The 21,474-nt window shown below is 45.1% G+C and overlaps 7 protein-coding genes across 7 annotated transcripts; 3 read left to right on the top strand and 4 right to left on the bottom strand.

Annotated features, from left to right (window-relative positions):
• Nucleotides 1–401: 401 nt before the first annotated feature.
• Nucleotides 402–1,923, bottom strand: BGW36DRAFT_381281 (general substrate transporter). Its single transcript, XM_046216417.1, has one exon. The coding sequence runs from the start codon at nucleotides 1,865–1,867 to the stop codon at nucleotides 572–574; it is 1,296 nt and encodes a 431-aa protein (XP_046071519.1). The 5' UTR covers nucleotides 1,868–1,923; the 3' UTR covers nucleotides 402–571.
• A 2,044-nt stretch (nucleotides 1,924–3,967) lies between these two features.
• On the top strand, nucleotides 3,968–4,430 carry BGW36DRAFT_452282 (uncharacterized protein; the record flags this gene model as incomplete). The annotated part of the gene is made up of 1 exon (XM_046221842.1): nucleotides 3,968–4,430. Exon 1 carries the CDS (start codon nucleotides 4,008–4,010, stop codon nucleotides 4,428–4,430), a length of 423 nt encoding a protein of 140 aa, XP_046071518.1. The 5' UTR covers nucleotides 3,968–4,007.
• A 1,500-nt stretch (nucleotides 4,431–5,930) lies between these two features.
• Nucleotides 5,931–7,685, top strand: BGW36DRAFT_398094 (putative extracellular lipase; the record flags this gene model as incomplete). The annotated part of the gene is made up of 1 exon (XM_046218363.1): nucleotides 5,931–7,685. The coding sequence occupies one exon, from the start codon at nucleotides 5,931–5,933 to the stop codon at nucleotides 7,683–7,685; it is 1,755 nt and encodes a 584-aa protein (XP_046071517.1).
• A 110-nt stretch (nucleotides 7,686–7,795) lies between these two features.
• BGW36DRAFT_452280 (uncharacterized protein) lies at nucleotides 7,796–8,562 on the bottom strand (the record flags this gene model as incomplete). Its single annotated transcript, XM_046221841.1, has 2 exons — nucleotides 7,796–8,372; nucleotides 8,435–8,562. Coding segments are annotated over 2 exons (522 nt in total), but the record flags the coding sequence as incomplete, so codon positions are not given.
• Nucleotides 8,563–10,145: 1,583 nt separating this feature from the next.
• BGW36DRAFT_321935 (fungal-specific transcription factor domain-containing protein) lies at nucleotides 10,146–12,064 on the bottom strand (the record flags this gene model as incomplete). The annotated part of the gene is made up of 3 exons (XM_046212660.1): nucleotides 10,146–10,541; nucleotides 10,660–11,110; nucleotides 11,196–12,064. The coding sequence occupies 3 exons, from the start codon at nucleotides 12,062–12,064 to the stop codon at nucleotides 10,281–10,283; spliced, it is 1,581 nt and encodes a 526-aa protein (XP_046071515.1). The 3' UTR covers nucleotides 10,146–10,280.
• Nucleotides 12,065–13,141: 1,077 nt separating this feature from the next.
• BGW36DRAFT_462412 (uncharacterized protein) lies at nucleotides 13,142–15,428 on the top strand (the record flags this gene model as incomplete). Its single annotated transcript, XM_046222170.1, has 6 exons — nucleotides 13,142–13,165; nucleotides 13,227–13,300; nucleotides 13,364–13,482; nucleotides 13,537–13,750; nucleotides 13,797–14,668; nucleotides 14,734–15,428. The coding sequence occupies 6 exons, from the start codon at nucleotides 13,142–13,144 to the stop codon at nucleotides 15,138–15,140; spliced, it is 1,710 nt and encodes a 569-aa protein (XP_046071514.1). The 3' UTR covers nucleotides 15,141–15,428.
• An 880-nt stretch (nucleotides 15,429–16,308) lies between these two features.
• On the bottom strand, nucleotides 16,309–21,470 carry BGW36DRAFT_381275 (uncharacterized protein). Its single transcript, XM_046216416.1, has 4 exons — nucleotides 21,133–21,470; nucleotides 18,658–21,069; nucleotides 18,211–18,600; nucleotides 16,309–18,157 (listed from the first exon to the last, which is right to left on the bottom strand). The coding sequence occupies exons 1-4, from the start codon at nucleotides 21,388–21,390 to the stop codon at nucleotides 16,688–16,690; spliced, it is 4,530 nt and encodes a 1,509-aa protein (XP_046071513.1). The 5' UTR covers nucleotides 21,391–21,470; the 3' UTR covers nucleotides 16,309–16,687.
• Nucleotides 21,471–21,474: the final 4 nt, after the last annotated feature.

Raw genomic sequence — 21,474 nt, 5'->3', positions numbered from 1 at the left:
TAATATATAGCGGGGTCAGCAAGGTACGGTATTTTACATAAGACGCTAAATGATATCGCACATAGACTACTCCGCTACGTCAAGCTAGCGTACTGTGGCTTTACGCCAACCTATCTGGGAGTATGTACCAAGACGAGGTCCGGAATGGCAAAAAGCTATCAAGTCGAGATTGTAAATAATAAATTTCGTAACATCTATTTAAAATCAAACAGGTGTCGTCACAATTAATCACAGTCGTGACGAATTCGTATCTTCAAGCCATACAAATGCTTCCAATGGTTTGAGATTGAGTGGTTCCGCAGGAAAATATCGGACCCTCCGGTGGCCAAGATAATTGGTCAAGACGATTTCCCCGGATAATTTAGATCTCCATTACCTTCTACTTCCAACACGAAACGATTCTCATACTTCTTTGTTCGGTGCACACATAGGACTAGCTACATTTTTGATTGATTTAATTTAGCTAGAGATCATTTGGCGTCCCCACCTTTCCATTTGAAGGCCACGGCTTCACCTGCCAGTCTACGCATTTTTCCACTTCCCCACTGCGGAAAATAACAGCTTCTTCTCCTTAAGCCTTAATATCGGTTGTTTCAGCTGCCTGATCTTCGTGAAATAGGTCAATTCTGGTTGACGCAAACTTCCGTGCGGGGATCTTGCGTTCGAATAGTGCGTCCATCTCTGCGTAAGTCCTACCCTTTGGCTCAGGGAGACGCCAAAAGGCCCACAACCAGCAGAGTAGCGCAAGACCTCCCCAAAAAAAGCCGGCCTTGCCACGCCAGTTCCACGCATCAACATTTAGCATATACGGGATAATGACACCGTTGACAATGCTAAAGCAGTTGTACAAATTTCGCGCAAGTGCGACAGTCTTGATTCGCAGACGCGTGCTAGGAATTTCTGCCACAAGCGAGTAGCAGACAGGGCCGACGGTGGAGTCATAGAAAAAGGTATAGACGAGTAACATGGAGCCAGTGGCCCAAGCAGTGCTGCTAGTTTCGGGGGCGATAGAGATAAAGCCTACCACGAAGAGCAGCACCGTCAGAATGGCGAGGCCCACCACGTACAGAGTCCGTCGACCGAAACGCATCATCAGAAACCAAGAGAATACGGTGCCAAAAAAACCGATAGCATATTGGCCGAGAGACATATTGAAGGACTCGGATACCGGCAGACCGGCGCGTTGGTAAAATACCGTTGAGTAAGCCATCAAGCCAGAGCCACACAGATTCTGAGCTGCCCAAATAAGACATGCAACTTCGGTGCGATGGAAATCGATGCCACGGAAGCAGTCCAGGTAAGTTGTTCCTAGCGTAATTTCCTTTTCTAGCTCATTGGTATGGACCATCATCGCGACAGTTTCTTCGGCATTGAAATCTGAGTCGATCTTTGATGTGAGACGTTTGAGAGAAAGAACAGCATCGTCGCGACGGCCTTTACGAACCAGCCACCAGGGACTCTCGGGCGCGAAGAAGACACCGATAAAGATAGGAATAGGCCATACCCATTGGACAGCGAATGGAATACGATATGCCCATTGATCGGCCCGATTTGCAAGACCTTTCAGTACACCAGACGCAATTAACTGACCGATCACCCAGCAAAGGTTGACATAGGTTGTTAAATATGCGCGAAGAGAGACAGGGCAGACTTCAGAGGCATAGGTAACAGAGAGAGTCTGATAAACACCAAGCGGAATCCCCATTAGGATCTCGCCCACAAGAAGAGTCTGAACGTTTTCGGCGAAGAAAAGAATGAAAATGAACCCAACTGTAGCGACTAGAGAATACATCATAGTCTTTCGGTAGCCGAAGCGTTCAGAGATGATACCATTGGCGAAAAGTCCTAGAATCTGGCCACAATTCATCGCGTTTGACAGGCTGGCTTGCCACTGAGCGGACAAAGCATACGATCCATCCGTCATAAGGTGGCCATATTTTCGATTAAAAGCAGGGAATCCGTAGAAGGACCCCATCAGCACGACGTCGTAACCCTCCATAATAATTGCACTGGAGATCAACAACGACCAACCAACGGCCTTTGGGTACAGCCTCAAGCCCTGCCAAAGTGTCATGCGATGCTCTTTGTCGGTTGCCAATTTTGCATCGTGGACGAGGCCATCGTCGATGTCGGCCTCCAGCTTCGACGCTCCCGCTTCGATATGAGTCGCCTGGGATTTAGAATCCATCTTGGAAGGAGTACAATCGAGAAGTCAACAACTGATGTAATGATATTATGATTGAGAAAGGACTAGCACCAGTTGTTGATAAGTGTCGACGATCGCAAGCGCAAGGTGAGAGAAGGATCCACGACGACTCCGTGGCATATCGATTCAGTATTTATAGATGTGCAGACAAGGACAAAAAAAGAAACTTTCGAGAGTCCTTGCCATCATGTAAGGCTATTCGTATAATTTCCGCTGAGGTGCCCGGTCCAAACAAGTAGAGATAGACTCTCGGTCTAGAACATGATATAGGCACGCGACAGACTACAAAGGACGGAGCTACTTCGGGACGCGGGGAGTGCAATCAAACCTTGTCTTTGTCTCCGCCTAAATCCTAGCACTTGAATCCTAGGCGTATTGTGCAGCTGTGCTTAACCTAATTCGGTACAGGCTGTGAAGCAGTATTGCTGGTACCGTACGCCGAACTGAGTTAGGTTGGACCCTTTGGGTGTTAGAGCCTAGCTAGTGCAACTTGGTGCGGGGTCTCCAGGACGAACTAAGATGTGGATGGTCCGCAAGAGTTAACACCTGCTTCTCGGTATTTTAAGCGAGCCAATGAATGACGAGGTTATCAATCGGACGTATAGAACTATTCCTCAGCTCTCCACCGGACTGACTTCGGATTCATTAAATATGGTCTTTTTCCGGGGAGCCTGGAAAGAGTGTGCGTGGTCAATAAGAGGTTACACATCTTCTTAGCCACCGCAAAAACAGTCTCACTAAATCTACAAGAAACTTATCCACAGCGTCGAGACCGCAGTTCCATCGTAGAAATCCTAAGTAGAACCTGCTTCGTAATAAAACTGTTAGATTGACTTCGTGCCAACCACTCAGTGGTTTACCTTTTTTTTTCTTGGATTGATTATGCCATCTGTCAGTTTAAATTTCTAAATAACCCACCTCTGGAAAGTTGCGACGTATATAAGGGCTCGAGATTCATACGCAACCTACCGCCATTAAACGAGCGAACGGAGGATATCGGAGACAAGGAAATGAAAGGGAAAAACCAGCATGGAGATAATTCCGCCTAGGAATCTAATACCCTGCCGAACCTCAACGGAAAAATGTTCCATGGGAACCTGTCGCGAAAGCAGAAATTCAGAAAGCCGTCCTCGCGACTAAGGCAAAACGGCCCAGGGGGAAGACGGGATCTCGACATAAGTGCGGGAGCGGCTAGAAGTCACAACGATATCCACTGCATTGATTGAACTGAGCCACCATCTCCAATAGTGGGATCGTGGGATCGAGCACGAATCAGGATGCTGCGAAAGTCCGGAAAGGCTGATTATTCCGCACCAGCGGCCCCCTCGAACCCTTCTCACTCCTCAATACCCTAGGGGAAACTGCTAGAAGCGGTACGAAGAAGCGGCTATAGTACTACTTGGACTTGGATAGACTGTTTTCAAGTGCGCGACCGGGCTGAAACACAGAACGGGCACTGCTGGTGATCACCTAACTCGCCTTGGAGATGGAGAAGGTAACCTGTATATTTGAGAATAATGTTTGGGCTGTTTATCAAAAGCTCGGTAAGAATGAGCGGAATGCGTGGCGACATGTTATTATGACGCTCAAAAACTAGTCTGATTGCATCCACCCTACATTTATTTTTCCATGCATCATATCAGCCCTAGGCCGAATCTCCGTTGGACTACGGAGTACTATATTCCCGATTGGACTTACATGCCGCTTATTCGGCTACCCGTCGCGTCGTCGGCCGGGGCTCAAGGGCCAAAATCTTCGAAATCTCAACCCATTATTTACGAGCCTCAAAAACACAGCCAAAATGACCCCTAAGCTATACAAAGAAGAGGAGGAATTGATTTCAAAGGCCCCTAGCGTGTGCCAACGCCATAAAAACCCAAATTTCAGCAAATTAGCGCGTGAATATAGGGTGTCGCATAAAAAGCTATCCCATCAGTGGAATGGCCTACCCTCTCGCTCAACACATCCACCTACGAACCGTTTATTATCTTTAGACCAAGAAAAGGCGTTTTTTCTATGGCTTAAGGAATTAAATAATATAGATGCACCATCTACAAATGGGCAAATTAAGGAAAATACGAATTATTTGCTCGTTAAAGATTTAACCTTTCCTAGAGAGCCATCTTGTGCCGGAAAAACATGGATATACAATAAATATATTCGTGTAACAGGGATAGACACAGGAAGCACGTTTATGCTGGGGGTCAATTGTGACTTATCATAATTGATACCATGTGTAACGGCCGGATTGGCACCTTGGTTGCCTCAGGCGGTTAAGGCGGCTAGGGCTGGGCTAGCGGGACACGTGCCACAGGCCCCACACCGGTTATCTATCCGCAAAGCGCGCGGCTGTACATAATTCTTTCCTTACACTTAGAATTCTCGTTCAATGATACCATAAATTCCTGTTTATGCCGATCGTAACACAGGCATATAAGCTTGATTTTCTATCTAAAAAAAGGAAATCAAGCAATATCTTTTGTATATTTTTTGACATAACTTTCAATATAAGTGTGAGACGGTTATTGGAAAGCAGGCAAACGTTGGGAGCCACCGGCCGAACGTAGGGTTCGGGTAGATACAGACTGATTGCTGACCTGCGGCTTACGTGGCCGCAGGTGCGGATTATATGGTCTCGGCTAATTAGTGCCTTGGCAGCGGCGCTGTGAGGTCCTCCGAAGGTGCCTCATGAGCGCCAAAGGGTTATAGGCCTCTTATAACATGTAGGGCCTCACAATAAGCTTATTTAGCTTTGAATAACCTTTGGTTCAAATCCCACTAGATCTATATAATCAAAACTAATAACATCTTCCCTAGTAGCTCTGCTTTATTGCATCAATATCAAGCTGTGAAGCTTTAACTCACCCACATCTTGTCTTTCCAGACACCCCCGGACACGGCTCTGCCAGGTCGTGTTACATAATACTACAAAACATAAAAATCAAAACTCCACCAAGCGCTAGATTAAAGTGAGTGGTACACTTTATATTAAAAATATGAATCATTTTATAAAACACTATTATAAAAATGATTTATTAAGGATACATAAAAGTTATATTCTAGGGGTGCTAGAGTTAGAACAACAATAGGCGCCAATAAAGCCTCAAAACTATAGGTTTTTTATTGATACTCAGATAAATAGGTAAATTTTGTATGTGTTTGTTATTTATCTAGATTTTATATATGAATTATATGGCTTTGGTGGACTAGAAAACACTTTACACAACGTATCCAATATTTTGGCCTTTGACACCCGGTGGCCCTTGAGCGCTGGCCGACTCCTAACCGCAGTGTGGGGGGAGGCGACGCGACGGGTATAGCTCTAGGCAAGCTCTACCCTAAGATTTAGATCATTTGATAGGAAAGACTATCTTAATGCCTATTCGGGGCTCTCCCGTAGGTTCGGCTATCACACGGAGCTACTTCGGGCTTATTTGGTGTAAATTTTTGATGGAGACTGTTGGTAATCATGTGGCCGGCAATGTCTGTACCTTTGCAACAGTCACTAGTCGGAATAATGTATCATTGACTGGCTAAGAGTCAAGCTTTAACGGAGATCATTACATCCGGATCAAAATCATCTCTCAAGAAAATCCCGCATGACGAATGGGAGGAAGGAAAGGAGGGTGCTATAAATGCGAGCATTTTGACCGCGGAGAAATTGAAATATGTGAATTTACTCGGTGTTCTGTCGTTCAGATGTCTACAAACCTCTAGAGACAGTATGGTGGCCAGTCTACTTTCTCGCAGCTTAATGCTCCTAAACATCCTCACATCTACTTCAGCAGCAGTTCTCGGAAAGAGAACTTACGTCGAAACCGACAATGTCCCTAAAGGAGCTCCAACAGTAAGCCTAAAAAACGGAAGCTACTATGGAGTTTACAACTCCAATTATAACCAAGACTACTTCTTGGGCATACCCTATACTCAACCGCCCCTAGGAGAACTTCGGTTACAGGTACCTCAATCACTCAATGAGACATGGACCGGGACAAGGAACGCCACACAATATAGTCCTGAATGCATTGGTTATGGCAGTGATACATGGGTTCTAGGCAACGATATTTCCGAAGATTGTCTGACCATCAACGTTGTTCGTCCGAGTAACGTTGCTGCTGACGCGAAACTGCCCATCCTGTTTTGGATTCATGGTGGTGGCTTTTCCGACGGTGGGAGTAGGGACCCTAGATACAATCAGTCATTTCTGGTTCAGCGGTCGGTTGAGATCGGAAAACCCATAATAGGTGTAAGTGTGAACTACAGATTGTCAGGCTGGGGATTCCTCTGGGGTGAGGAGGTTGCCACAGCAGGTGTAACCAATCTTGGTTTTCGTGATCAACGTCTAGCATTGCATTGGGTTCAGGAAAATATTGCAGCTTTTGGTGGTGACCCGTCTAAGGTAACTATTCACGGAGAGTCTGCTGGTGCAATGTCCGTGGGTACACATCTCGTCGCTTATGGAGGTCGCAACGACGGCCTCTTCCGAGCTGGTATTGCGCAGTCAGGTGGTCCAATTACGCCAAGCTACTATATCAACGCTTCAGCCTGGGAACCAAACTATCAAAATATCGTCGCGCGGGCTGGCTGCAGCAGTGTAAGCGACACACTGGCTTGCCTACGAACTGTTCCCACAGAACAACTCAACACAATCTTCAACTCCAGCGATGTCACTTCGACGGGCATCGTTGTCATAGATGGCGATATCCTCACTGAGTCAGGTACGAAGTTGACCAAAAACGGAAACTTTGTACAGGTACCGTTTTTGATAGGCACAAACTTCGATGAAGGTACAACCTTCGGTATCGCCGGTATCAATACCACCGAGGAATTTAAGGAATCCCTTCTATCTAGCGCGCCATCGCTCACTGAAGAAGTCGTCGACAAGGTCGCCGAACTTTATCCCGATGTTCCCAGTCTCGGTATTCCATCTACCCTTAAGGGCCGTCCTCCAGCAGGATCACCTTATGGAGCACAATGGAAACGCTCAGCTGCATACGGAGGGGATCTTACAATGCATACCGGCCGACGAATCACAACCGAAGCCTGGGCTCAATATGGTGTTCCAGCATATTCGTACCACTTTGATGTTCTTGTTCATGGGGTAAGCGAATATATAGGCAGCACACACTTTCAGGAAGTTGCCTTTGTATTTAGCAATACTGCTGGTCAAGGTTATGAGAATGCGGTTGCTGTTGATCCGTTTGCCAATGAGCCCGCGACTTTTGACGAGTTGGCTAGTATCATGTCTACTGCTTGGATCAGTTTTGTAAATGATCTGGATCCTAATAGCAATGCTTTCAGTCATAAGAAAGGTATCAATAAAGAAGGCTTACGGTGGCCCGTCTATGGTGGCAAAAACCCGTCAAACATAGTTTTCAATGTCAACATGACGGGTTTAGCATATGTTGAGCCGGACACATTCCGGGCTGATGCTATTGCTTATATGGCGGACAAGTTTGATGGGGTATGGGGGCGCTAAAACGTTGATGAAATTCTTTGACAGTAATGCGAATGTAATTGTGTACACTTCTATCAGTATCAATTCAATGAATCATGCTGTGTCTCCGATCAATTGCCACTGACCGGATCCTGCCATTCTTGCTGATGCTCCCCACTAAATTGCTCAATTTTCGAAATCAATTCCAAATTTTCTTTCATGTGAACTTCACTCTTGGTCCCATCAACCACCGAGATCTTCCTAAACTAGCCATAAGAGCGTACAAAGCGGCCACGAAACTAATTTCAGCCATCTCAGAAAGCCGCTGTACAGGTTCACTTTTGACAAGCTCTGGATTTGCCGTCAGCGTTCCAGAAAGACTGGCATATGATATCATTTTCCCGAACAAATTCCACGTCGTAGTCTTCATTCGGATAGAAGCGGTTTTGGACTACAGCCGGCTTGATCTTGATTTCAGGCGAAGAACGTCGGGCACAAAGCTTCAGCGGTGACCCAGGCCCTATAGTCTGTTGAATGGTAGATAGTGGTATGTAGAGCGCTAGAATGTCAATATACGTGCCATTGACAGCATTTGAACGATCTTTGGAAATTCGAAAATTCTGGAGAGACAGGAGAATTGAAGTCTTGACTTGGTCCGTCATACTAAGACTTGCATCATACAGCATGTCATGCGGATTTGTCCTGAGACTGGTGTGTATTTCGTTTGAGCTAGTGGATATAGTGTTGAGTTAAGAAACCTTTTATACGGTGAATGAATCGCAAACACTCACGTAGAGATCCCCGCGCTTAATGGTTTTTTGACCCCGTCGCCCACCAGATCTTCGCTATAATGTTCCGACCCCAGCGACAGACGTCGACAAAATTGGACGAATACATATTTGCGATTCGTAAATGCAGCCGTGTGTTGTACATAAAGATATATTGAATCGCGCTGATACCGTTTAGATAAGCATACGAAAGGATTCACGGTCTATGTTGACATCAAATCGCCGGGATTAAGCGACATCTTAGGAGAGATTCTCCAAAACATCAAAACAGCGAATCTCGATGCGGATGGGCCTGCGATATGTCACCAAGGTTTCAAGATAGCTCTTGTCGCTGATTGAGAAAATAGATCGAGCATGATTTGTTATATCACTACCTGGATGAGCTAAGAGAGTATCAAAAAAAGGTTTGCTCCCAACAGGCAATTTCCGAAGACGTTATGCTTCACCTCGACAAACTTGTGCAGTACCTAGGAGAAACCTACGTGTCAATGGTCGAACAACTGGAGCTGCTTCTTCAGTCTCAAAAATACCACCTAGGATCTTCTTTGGGCTCTATTAAAGCCAGGGACACTAGTCTTTGCAACTTGCACGTTCCCTGGGTTGCCCATTGCATCCGGTACGATTATCGAGAAAAAACCGATCCGAGGCCGTGAGATTAGGGAGACCAATGGACGCCATCTCGTTTACGACGGAGAGATCTTCGGCGAAGCTATGGAGATTCTGCAGACTGAGTCTAGAATAGCTGGTAGAGGTTGGACGGATCTTCAATTTGGAGGGGGAGCCAAGGCTTTGGTCATCCCCGCGGAGTATTTATATCCACGTCCTGAGCATATTCGAATTGAGACCAGGCCATGTTAATACCAACTTCCGGCTCGATACCGATTCCGTCATCCATAGAGGCGCCAAGAGTATTTTGGTTCGGGCTATCCCAGGGAGAGCCGTTGTCGTTCCTGGGAATCGCCTCATAGACAAAGGACGATCGAAAGTCCCCCTAACTCCTCGCCAACCTGGACGAGATAACGATGGGACTGGCGGACATTGCTGGATTGGACTCGGGTTTTTGTATTAATCTCACCCGCGTCATGCCATCAAGTGCAGTCGCAAGTTGTCGAATTGCCTCTGTAGTAGGAAAGCAGCTAGCGTTCACGACCATGAAAAAAGTCACTGTCCATGGCGCAAGCACAGAAAAAGCTTCAAAAACAGCAAGAAGATTGATTTACAGGGAATGAGGGTGAGTAATCATATGAAAATATAGCTATTCAGAAACGGGATGTGGGAATGAGGCCTTGGGTAATCTTTTTAGAGCTTTATAAGCAGCCTGGGAGTCAATTCCTCAGGTTAGGATTTGAATATTGCGTTATTATGTACGGAGTACTGCCCCCTTGTAATGTCGGCTTGCAACCTTTTGGATTTTCCGAAGAAGGGCCGATTGGGAACGTTATTTAGTGGTCCACTTACCTAAAGAGGACAGAAAGATCAACTGAATTACCGGGTGAGACACTCGATTTGCATTCGATTGAATAGAAACCTCTAATTACTCAATCATGGGGAGATGCGCGTAGTAACCAAGCGTCGACTTCCATTCCTATTTCGCCCAAGTACGACTTCCTCATAATCGGCTCGAGCAGGCTTTGCATCCAAAACAGCCTTCTAGGAGGGGAATACTTCAAGTAAAATCGAATAAAACAGATGCAAGCGGGGGAACAGAGGCTGAATACACTATGCTAATATCGGTCCAAAGTACACGATGAACAATAACTAAAGTTTCCCTCCTTTTGCACGAAAGATGTTTTGATACATAGTTCTCAATCATCACCATATCGTATGCAATCTTTGGCTGGACATAGTCCTACTCAATCGCGTCCGACTCGGGAGATGCTTCCCTTAGCGGCTGAGGCACATCACCGAAGCCTAAAAGTTCCTGAGATTGTTGCAGAAGCGCTGGAAATAAATACGATTGAGCTCCTCGAATCCGTGATAATGAGGTTAGGATGCCACATAAGACATCTTTCACGTCGACAATAGACTCCTTAAGAGACTGGGCTCTTTGTGGAGACAATTGCTGCGTGAGTTGAAATACGCATTCGCCGATGTCATATAGTTTTTGTTCCTTTCAGTTACTGTACTGTTAGAAGATAACACTTTGAAACCATCTTAAGCCTTTGCCATTAAGGCGATAATCAAAACGGTGGCAATATGAGGGATGATTTCGGCTTGAGAAAACGTACTGCTCCAATTCCATGTGCGTCAGTGGACTTCTGTGCCACTGACGACAAACATGCCATGACATTTTTTCCTGCCATTGCTGGAATTTCTGTAGGAAACTCCATGTTACTCTGCGTCTGACAGAGATATTTTCGATCCTTGTAGAACTGCCACAGACGGGTTTGAAGCCAATGCTGTGTGAGGACAAAATCGACCCGACTGGTTTCGGAAACCTCAGCCAGCAGAGGCAATGCGAAGGCAAGAGATTTATATATGTTTGAAAGGGATGGAAGATCCCCTGGCTCGCCTACATCGCAGGTATTCCAGTCATAGAATTCAGGGATAATACTTTCAAACAGCGATATTAGGCTGGCAAAGCCATACATTATCGTCGGTGATCGAGACCGGAAGACAGCAGGTTTCTGGATGGTACCACGGAGCATGACAGGCCGTCCGGTTTGCAATGCGTACGCACTTCCTACTCAGTTAGTTGAAGTAATCAAGATGGCGCATCATTGTTCCACGATTCTGTAGAAAGACGAAAGCGAGAAAGTCTCACCGTTCTGTAACGAAAAGTAGCCAATAAATTCTCCGCAACATATCAGCGTCATTCTGGCTTAGAGCTGAGTACGTAGCCTCTACATTCAGCTTTAACATATACACAAACGAAATGCTTTGGCTAAGGAAGTGCCATGCCTGGTCTTGCTTCCGAAGGTTTCCATACGCAGCGAACAAGAAGAACATTGTGAGTAGAGTATCGACGTGTGGGTCATCGAGAGGGTCAAACTGATGCAGCGTCTGCGTGGCTTCTTTGATGAGGCTGTGCCCTGACTGTAATGTATCGCTGGGGTCGTTTCCTTGGGGCATATCGAGATTCAATTGGAAATGGGCAGCAGCTGAAAGGGCAACCAGAAGAGCATAGCGACGGTGGTGCAATGCGTCGGGGTTGGCGCAATCTAATAGTAGAGCATTCCCATCCACAACTGGCATGATAGGATATAGATATTTCATGAAGACCTGAAAATGCGCTTGGAGCTGAGGTGGGGAAATTCGCTGCGGCACTGGGGCTGGAGCAGCAGGGGATCTTTCGCAAAGTAGCAACGATGCGTCACAGCTTACAGAGCAAGGCGCCGCATTGTGCGGCGCCGAAGGAGACTGCGCGAACTTAGGAAATACATTATCAGCAGGTAGGCAACAACTTGGCGTCGATAAGCCAACTGAGTTTTCTGTCAATCGCAGCGAGGCCAGAATAGGAGCCTTGAGGCCTTTAGGCCCTTTTCGACGCGCTATATCATTGTATTGACAGACCAAAGCGATTTCTCGACATTTGGCACACGGCTGCTCAAGATTGCAGCGGATTTTCCGTCGGCGACAACTATCGCAGGCCCGACGGGGTGCTCCACGAAAACGCGGGGGAACTTCGTTCATTCTCGTAGACTGTACGAAACGATGTTAGAGGCCTCGGAAATGGAGGTGAAGAAATTATGCGATATATTTATAGAGCAGGGGAGAGATACGGTAGATTACATGGGCCCAAATTGATTCCCATATACAACCGGCCCTACTTCGGGGAGATTTTCTACATAAATGTACATTGCATTCAGATCGACGATCCGTAATCAAACTGGGATGTGCTCCATACATTACCATTTCATAATTTTCTCCAAATGTTCAAAGGCCTTTTTTAAATTCTATAAGGTTTAGCTATTACCTCCTAACAGTTGCGATGGAATTCATGCTATTGTGTCACACCAATGCCTCTAAATGGTCGAGATTGACCGAACTGTCGGAGAAACGACGGAGAATCTGGTCACCCCGGGTATAATTAGTCAGAATATTCCCGCCGCTGCCAAGGTGCAGGGAGGAGTTAGGGTGAGTATCTGCTTGGGATCAGTGGGCTCAGCACTTAAACACGAGCAATTAATGCCTGTTTGAAACCATTGATAGAGATGCTGAGACCTCTTTTTAGACTCTCTAAAACCTCTACTCAGGGATCCTGCCAGTAGAGACAATCTCTCCGGCTTACCGCGGAGCAATTCTTTCGGTCGGTACCATGTCCACGTCCAGTATCTTCGACCGCAACAGCTGTGGAGTTTTGCACTTCTTATCACCACTTGTGGCTTGTCGCCCTGCAGGAATCACTCCATGGAGACCAACCATATTCTCCGCAATCCTGGCAACCACGATGACAAAGGTGGCCTAACGAGCAATCACATTCAGATTTTCAATCGCACTCATTGAATAGTATTCACAAAATGCTCTGTCTTCCATTCTGGTCTCGTGCGGAACCTGTGTAACACAGCAGGCTCCAATCAAAGATCACATCACGGACTCATGATAGCTAGCCGCCCAATACCAAGGGGACTATTTCCGTTTTCCTGCAAGTTCCGCGTCGTTAAGCTCAAAACAGCTTCACTTCATCGATGGCTTGTTTGTTGCCCGTCAAGTGTTCTTGAAGTTCTTGATAATTACAGATGTTGTCGGGCCGAAAGGTTGTCCACACTCATGGCGCAAGAGCAAGATCCTCAGGTAACCTGTGCCGAAAATATTCCACTTTTAACCCTTTTGCATCTGTTCCGACGCAGCCTAGGTCGAACATGCTAAAACCTCTACGTGTTTCTCAGAATTACGCATTACCGTTTCATATAGAACGCGGCCTGGCAGGTACCCTTGCATTTCCGTCGAGCACAAGGGATGACCCCAATTTACATACCTGCGGTCTGCAAGTTCTTTCAATATCTCTCTCGCGGTAAACAAAATCCGACATGGTGACGGAAACGACCTCCTTCACAACCTGAAAAAAGGATTTGATGAGATTTTCCTTACGATTGCAAGAGCATTTGACGGTAAGTGTTGCGGTATAGCCTTGAATCTTTGTCCCTTTTCTGATTCTTGAGAAGGGCAACATGGTACTTCTGATGTTGAAGGCAAAATTTTTACCGCAATAGTATCCTTGTGTTCCTCTCGTATTCTCGGCCGGTTACGATTAGTCCGGCATGCATGGAAAGCGCCGAAGAAGAGCATCAAAGAGATACTTCAGAATGTCATTGAGTGTGTCAGACAATCTGGCCACGGCCGTATAGAGAGAGTAAACGTGATATCGATTGCTACCACGTTTGTATCGACAGCAAAAGAAGTACTCAAGTTAATCCATTCCTAGTGCAGTCACCAAAATTCTTCCTCGACTAGAGAACCTCGTTGAAGGTATATATCAGCTACAACAGATGGGCACAGTCCACAATGTGCTGGAGCTGATTCCGAATAAGGATATAGCACCGTCACTGAGAGAAAGTCTTCTGAATATGATTGGTAAAGTTGCAAGATATCGACAGGCAGCTAGATTTCTGTTTCGTGCTGCGAAGAAGTTTTCAATAGTTAGACAAGCCAGGGTTATACCTGTCAATCTCCCTCCAGAGGCATTCCGACCTATTGGATTGGGCGAATATGTACCTCAAAATTTGCCAACAATCTCGAGCGCGGCGCCAAAGTATGCGAAGATAACGAATCTCAATCAAATCTGGCGTCTATTGCAGACGAGCGACTCCGAAGCCAGTGATCAATTCTCAAATCAAACCCAAAAGATATTCCGAGAGGCGAAGGTTCATGCTGAAATTCAGCTTGTCTTCCACTGTGAGCTTCACCTAGTAGCGAATAAGTTTCCTCGAGTCATCCGCTCGACTAAAGATGCCTGCCATTTGTGTAGTACTTTCATTTCCACACACGGGAAAATGCATACACTCCGATGTCATGGCCGATTATATCCTGGTTGGCGGCTTCCAATCTTTGGACAGCTGAATAGTGTGCAGCAAGAATTCATTCATATCCTTGAGACTCAAAACAGAAGAAGTCTGGACACATTTCTGTTGAGACGAGAGAGGACGGTTTACCCTTGCCCAAATGAGAGTACACTGCTGACTCTGCCAACGTCGATGTCGACACTAATGACTTTCCCTCATCCCGAGTTAGATTCACTGGGTATAGAGCTTACTCGACAGGGATCTCCGGCAGGCGACACTTCATCACCAGTCTCGAGTGAGAACCTTACTCGGAGGGTCGAGCAGGCTCGGATGAAGTTGATTGCGATGTGCAGGCCACAGAAACATTCTTCGCTGGGGATATCTCGGAGTCGGACTTCTTGACTCTGAAAGGCTCATTATTGAGTTCAGATCCTAGTGATAGCTACTCGCCGCCTCAAGGAATTCCTTTGACAAAGACTATTGAGGCTTCCTGCAAATTGTCGCCACTGTATGCTGCTGGACCCTTAGAGGTACAAATCGAATACTGCAAAGGCTCAGGTCAAATGCCCGCGAATGACCTCCCCTATAGCCTCGAGTGGCTCACTGCTGAGGATGCAGAGATGGAAAGATGCCACTCCAGATGCGTTGTGGATGCGGAATCCCTTGATGGCGAATCTTTACACCCAATATGTAGCGACAATAGCCTGTACCTTGTCGCACGTGGTCCTGTTCTAAGATTAAAGCTTACTAGAAGATACGTCAACTAATTTCCCTGCATCATTTCTCGGCTGTTTGTCTTTCCCTCTGACCTGTAGTCTTTCTGTCTCAATCTGTCGATATCGGCCAACCAGCAACTGATACAAGGCTGTTACTCAGAGGACAGGCCCGTGGCTCTTTAAGAAAGTAATCATTTTTCTGTGGCTCGTCTGCTGTCTTTTCGCATTGTTTGCAGTCATCTAGGCCGCCCTCCTAGTTGCTTAATGATGCTCAATTGCTATGCAACTCGATGCCTCAGTCCATGCCTCTATGCCGAGCTCTTTGACCACACGTCCGACTAGCATAACTTCAGAATGTTAAGACCTCTATAGTAAAGGAAGAACTTCTTCTATATTAACATATATTGACTAAATCATCAAAACATCAATATCAATATAAAATTGGAGTAGCTATATATACTGTAGTTAATATATGTCTAGATATTGCTTTTACTGTATCTAGATTAGCAAAGTTTTGATAAATCCTGGTCTAAATCATTATAAAACTGCAAACCAAGTACTTAGTTATTGAAACTATACTCAACGCTCGCTTTACAACTTAGAGAAGATAATAATTTCCCTATTGCAAATAATATCTTATTCGCTGATAATACAATTGATTAAAAAAGCTCTTAGGCTTATATTATTATCTTATTTGAAGATGTAATTGGATAATAAGCGAATATATAAAATATTGTTATAACGTCAACTATTAAAGCTAAATTATTAGCACTATCTTAAGCTGCTAAGGAAGATCTATATATATCTAAACTGTTAAATGAGTTGATAGTTCAATTGGATCAATACAAGCTTTGAATTGACTATAACAACAAGCAAACCATTCAATTAGTGAACTCTGAGATCACATACTTATAAACTAAGCTTTGATATATTAATATCTATAATCATTAGATAAAGTAAGAGATTTACAGATGATATATTGAAGTGCAATACATATCAACCAAGAAGATGATCACAAATGGTCTAATAAAGGCACTTGAAGACACTCAGTTCAAGGAGTTCCTAATCTAAATTAATCTCATTGATATAGCCTAAAGGCTTCAAGATAGTGAGGTTAGTGAGTGAGAGATTAATTTTGTAGAAATTATCTATCCTGAAGATAATAGAACGAGCTTTAGCTTTATAAGCCAAAGCTGAGAGGATGTATTAGATAATATAGGCTAATTTTGGAAGGCTCTGGTTGAATGTCGAGTCAACTTCGACTAGGCGAATATTTGATCAATTAGACGTAGATATTTGTAATAATGAGGGGTTTGAAATCTTTAAAACTGAGGATATCTCTCTTAGTAAATTGGGTGCAAGTTTTTCAATTACAGAGAACCATTGGAATTATCAAGAATTTGCAATTCGTTCCAAGAATTTTCAACCATGTAACGCAGGGTAAAATTACCACGCTAAATCCAACAGCTTTAATGTTCCTAGTTGGTTAGGGTTAAATATTGTGGACCTGCGTCCCATCCAATCAATGAGCACCTAGGTACTCGTGACCGCTTGTTTGCCTCAGAAACATTGAGATACTATCTCAGTGGGGAGAATGATTACTCAAACTTCCAATCCGCCTTGGACAGCCCCCATTGCTCACACAGAATACCAAGCCATTTTGATACTGTGATAAGTTCAATACTGCCATCTCTAGATGTCATGGATACTAGTTTCTTACAACTATGGATATACCGCTCCATAGTCCACATTTCTTGTTCCCACCAGTCGTGTGATCTGCTGCATACGAAGACTGTCGGCTCTGTCGATCGAATTTTGTTCCAGCAGCCATCGCAGAGGTCCATTTTGTAGCACTTCTTGCACACATGAAGAGAGTTCTCATAGTCCCATTGCTGACCGCAGTTGTCGCACCAGAATGAGTGATCACACGAAGTAAGAAGCTGTTCAAGGATAGAAAAGATCGTCTTATAGGCAGAATCGTTTTCACTGTCCCCACCGGTCGCTTCCCCTGACAGCCTTTTGGCTTCATTCAACACCTTGTCGAAATTACCCCGCTGGTCAGCACTGTTCAGGCAGTTACTTTGGTAGAACTCAAGTATCTTCGCAGAAGCGTCATTTAACGATGCGTCCTCAGAAGTAAGGAGTGCTTGCAACACTTCTTGATCAAATTTCCATTTGGGTAGTAGTAGACTTGCCCTAAAGGAATTTTCGTAGTCTCCAGTATGGTTCAGAATACTGAGAAGCATCGAGTATCCAAGCCCATCATTGCTGACATCATCATCACAAAGAATGTTGAAGGCCGCTACCATTTCAGAACGTAAAAGATTTTGTGCTTCATCCTTTTTGCCGGTAGATGTATAGTGCGACGCAAGCGCATATTTCGTAGTTGGAATAACCTGGTCATCCTGGAAAACGTCCTCAGGAACCTCTTGAGGCTGTTCAAGATAAACCATGCTCAGGTAGTGAATGCTATTTTGCTCAACGAGTTTGAGACGGCTTCGATCATTTACCTCAACCTTCTCACGCAGGGTAACCAGACATTCGCGCCAATTACCCACGGCCTTTGCTAGTTCTTCTCGAGAGTCATTCTTGCGGAAATAGTATGCTGCAATACCTAGGTGAAAGAGTAACGCCGCAAGTTCATCTGTTTTCTGCTCTTCTCGAGCACTCTCAATTGCTCTCTCTATTTCAACCTGGACGACGGCACTCCATTCGGGGGAGGGCACAGTCAATGAGATGATAGCCAGAACCATGGAGAGACTATTCTTTTCATTCGTATCTTTCATGACAGACTTAAGAAGGGCACTGAGCACCGTTGATTCCGAATTTGGTGTCTTCTCAGTCAAAACCTTTTGGATAATAAGTCGTGCCTCGTCTATTTTATTAGCCGAAATATATCGTTTAAGAATTGCATGCATAATTTCCACGTTGCACGGATCTTGCTCCTCTGCTTTCTTGTAGTAGCCTAGCGCAGTCTCTACACTAGTCGACCATTCACCAAGGGTTGTGAAGACATAACATAGTTTCTCCTTATTAATTGGATCCTGTGCTTGTAGAATACTGGCTGCCTATCACCATGATCAGGTGGGGACATAATTTTAAGCCTTTGAAACCTACTTACCTGCTCATACTGTTCAATGGCAAGAAGTGGTTCGGAGCTGCGCGAAAACGTGGTCCCCAACCTGATACACCAGGTATAATCAACTTCCTTCACATCTAGAGCATTTTTACACCATTCCGCAGCCCTTTGTATCGTTACACCCTCACTTTTATTAGCGGTACTTTTGTCGGATGTTGTGGAAACAGAGGAGCTATCATCGCTATCTTCGTTATCGTCACTATCATCGTTATCACTGCTATCATTGCTGTCATCGCTGTCATCTCCAGAGTCACCGTCATCACTAGTAATACTACCATCATCGCTGCCATCCTCACTGTGGCCCTTGGTGGTGATTGAAGCCCCCGATGATACCGTCTCACTTCCGGATTCGGAACTTGATTCTGCTTCACTCTAGAGCGGAAATTAAGACATAAACAAAAAAAAACCCCCCCCAACAGAAATGCTTACCATTTCTAGAAAGCCGCGAATCCATTTGCATGCGTCTAGCACATCCCAGTCATCACGCTGCAGCCAGTGTCGTGCAACTGTAGTCATGATTGGAGTCAACAGGGCTTGATTCCGGTCTTCCTCTTTCTTGATGTCGTCCAGCCATCTCTTGTCGCGAGGTCCAAGACGACTAATTGCCTCTTCGTCATCTAACCATTTCCAACAGATAGCAATGGATTCACGTTCTTGGTACCATGTGGCCCACGATCGATATTCCCAGTTATTCTCAATCCAGTCTCCGACTGAGAACATCTCATTGACACATGTCCCAATATACTGTTTGTCTCCCTCTTGGAGCTTGTCAAAGCCGCTCACATTGTACAAAAACCGCAGATGTTTTGGAATATATGCCATCAGATACAGTCCTATTGACTTCCCTCTGTGGTCTACCGATGGATCGCGGAGGAATCCAAATGCCTGTTTGATAATCGCTAAGTGGGCATCAACTCGGTTCAGCTGTATCTTACCGTGAAAGGACTCATTAAGTTCTGATCCGGATTGAAATGAGAACTCCTGGCTGAAAATGTGATTATTCAAATCCCAGAGAAATCGCTGTACTGACTTCATATTCGCGTTGGAGATTGTAATAGTGGCATTAATCTTCGGGTCGTCAACAGACTCTCTGGGTTTTTTCCTTTTTGTAACAACGTGTTCCTCTACATAGTCCTTGAGAGCTAGACAATCATCGCTGTATATCAAGGTAAATATCTTGGAGTACTTGCCGGTTATTTTTTGAATAAGCGGCTGAAGAGACACTGTGTTGAAATGGAGAAACAGAGCAGCTGTGAGGTGCTCGATATTAAGCCATGCGTATCCTGCAACGACCCAGATAAGCAGTTGATTGATTTCTTCAATCTCTCTCGGCTTGAGTACTGTTTCGAGAGTCTCGATATCGGATCGAACCAATTCCTTTACATCAGCGCTGGACTCCAGTAAGACTTGATTCAGCTCTTCCTCTGTACCACCAGAGCTGCTTATTTCTTTGACCTTCTCCAGGTCTTGCCGAACTGTCAAATAGCTGCTATTTGATCTCGTTAGAAGTCTTTCTTGGACGGTCTCACTCAGTCGCTTCGAGTCTTCATCTTCTCCCTGGAAAAGATCTGCTTTCCTCAATTCGTTCCCAATGAATATTCTAATATCATCGCTATTATACTGTGTAATATCAATGGTAGGAACGGGTTTCACATCGGCACTGTCTGGTAGAAACGATTTGGGTTCACCGCTGGCAAGAATTCGAACTCGATTATCATTGTCTTCAGCGGAAAGAAGTGGCTTGTACTGAAGTGCCAACATCAGCTGCTCAAGCTCCGCAGCATCCAAGCTACTAACTGAATCTAATATAATGTAATGGGTTGTATTTTTCACCGGAGAGTCAATGCCAAGAGTCGTCCAAAGGCGCAGGCAATCAGCATCCCTGAAGAACTTGTCTTCTTTCTCTCCACAAATAGCAGCCACATTCTTGGCATAGACAAATTCTTGCTCTGCCAATTGTGTGCAAATGATCTTCACTGCCGTTTCTGGCCGACGATTGTTTTCTTTTGCGGCGAGCGAAAAAGAGTAATAACCAATCAAGCTTCGCTCAGCTTTGGAAGTTGAGGTCAAGTCCTGGGATTTGATATCTCGAGCAATGGCAGAGACTAAGTATGACTTTCCAGTTCCAGGATCACCGGTCACTAAGAGTAGATTTTCCGCGGTGTTTCTCTCGACCCATTGGCTGTATTGATCAAGGTCGTTTAACCATTTCCCTCCATTCTCGATGGAGTTTTTCCACATATTGTCGCGCAGGTCATTCACATTCGCCAATTGCTCATCGCTAATTCCCAGTTTTGTTCTGATACTAGTCAAATGCTGTTTTCGAGTTTCATCCAAACCTCGCTTTTGATCTGCCTCAACGAGACTGGAGACATCCGTCTTGATGGCTTTTGTACTCGTTTCAATCTCGACAGTCGTGGTTTTAATATAGTTGACATACTCTTTCGTGTCGATTGCGGCCTCTAAGGTCAGAGTGGCCTGGATATCGAGTTGGCGTTTGGTGAGCTGTTTGAAATTATCAATCTCCGTTTGCACAGATCCATCGTCTAGCAAGATTTTTATCGTATTATGTTTCAAACTCTTCCATTTACCTTCCTTGTGAACATTTATCCAATTTGCACATATATCTATGAAGCTCACCATAACTTCGTAGATACAGGCTCGCAAGGACTCATCGACGCCAGTATTTTCGTCCATGCGCTGGTATATCCTGAATTGGGCGATTGCTGGCCCGATTTCAGCAAAAATTAAGTTGATCTCTCCATGGAACTTGTGGATCTTCTTTGGGATGTCAAGAAGACAAGACAGGGCCTTGAAACAGAGTGAGGCTGGTGCGAACACCTATTATCTGGCTTAGTATAGGTATAATAGGAAACACGATGTGATTAGCGGCCATCCTCTCACCCCGGAGGCTCCTTGCGCCGCAAAGTCACCTAGAATCTGGATACATGATACTATCTTAAGACCCATCTCTTTGGCTTTAATCGCCTGCTCATCATCCGTCTGCTGGTCATAATACACGTTGAGGGTTTTTCGTAGATCATCGGGCGACTTTGGCGTAGAATCGAGCGCGAAGCCAGTGCGTTCCTGGAATCTGAGTATCGTCTTCTCCCATATCTCCTTCACCGATTTGGGGACGCCATCCTGGGTGTCAGAACTCATGTTTAGATTTGTGGATTTGAATATTTGTGGATAAATCAAGAGAGGGGTCAAGGATAGTACTAGCCCGGTCTAACTCATTTTCTA

This window comes from Talaromyces proteolyticus (genome assembly GCF_021365285.1).
Source record: "Talaromyces proteolyticus strain PMI_201 chromosome Unknown BGW36scaffold_7, whole genome shotgun sequence".
Lineage (NCBI taxonomy): Eukaryota > Fungi > Ascomycota > Eurotiomycetes > Eurotiales > Trichocomaceae > Talaromyces > Talaromyces proteolyticus.
The sequence above is the reverse complement of the archived record's forward strand: the minus strand, read 5'-3'. Positions and strand labels throughout refer to the sequence as shown.

Coding starts and splice junctions, on each gene's coding strand:
- BGW36DRAFT_381281 (XM_046216417.1), bottom strand. CDS start 1,867: ATGAATTGTGGCCAGATTCTAGGACTTTTCGCCAATGGTATCATCTCT.
- BGW36DRAFT_381275 (XM_046216416.1), bottom strand. CDS start 21,390: ATGAGTTCTGACACCCAGGATGGCGTCCCCAAATCGGTGAAGGAGATA. Junction 21,070..21,132: donor CGGCGCAAGGAGCCTCCGGG/GTGAGAGGATGG, acceptor GCCAGATAATAG/GTGTTCGCACCAGCCTCACT. Junction 18,158..18,210: donor CCATTGAACAGTATGAGCAG/GTAAGTAGGTTT, acceptor TCATGGTGATAG/GCAGCCAGTATTCTACAAGC.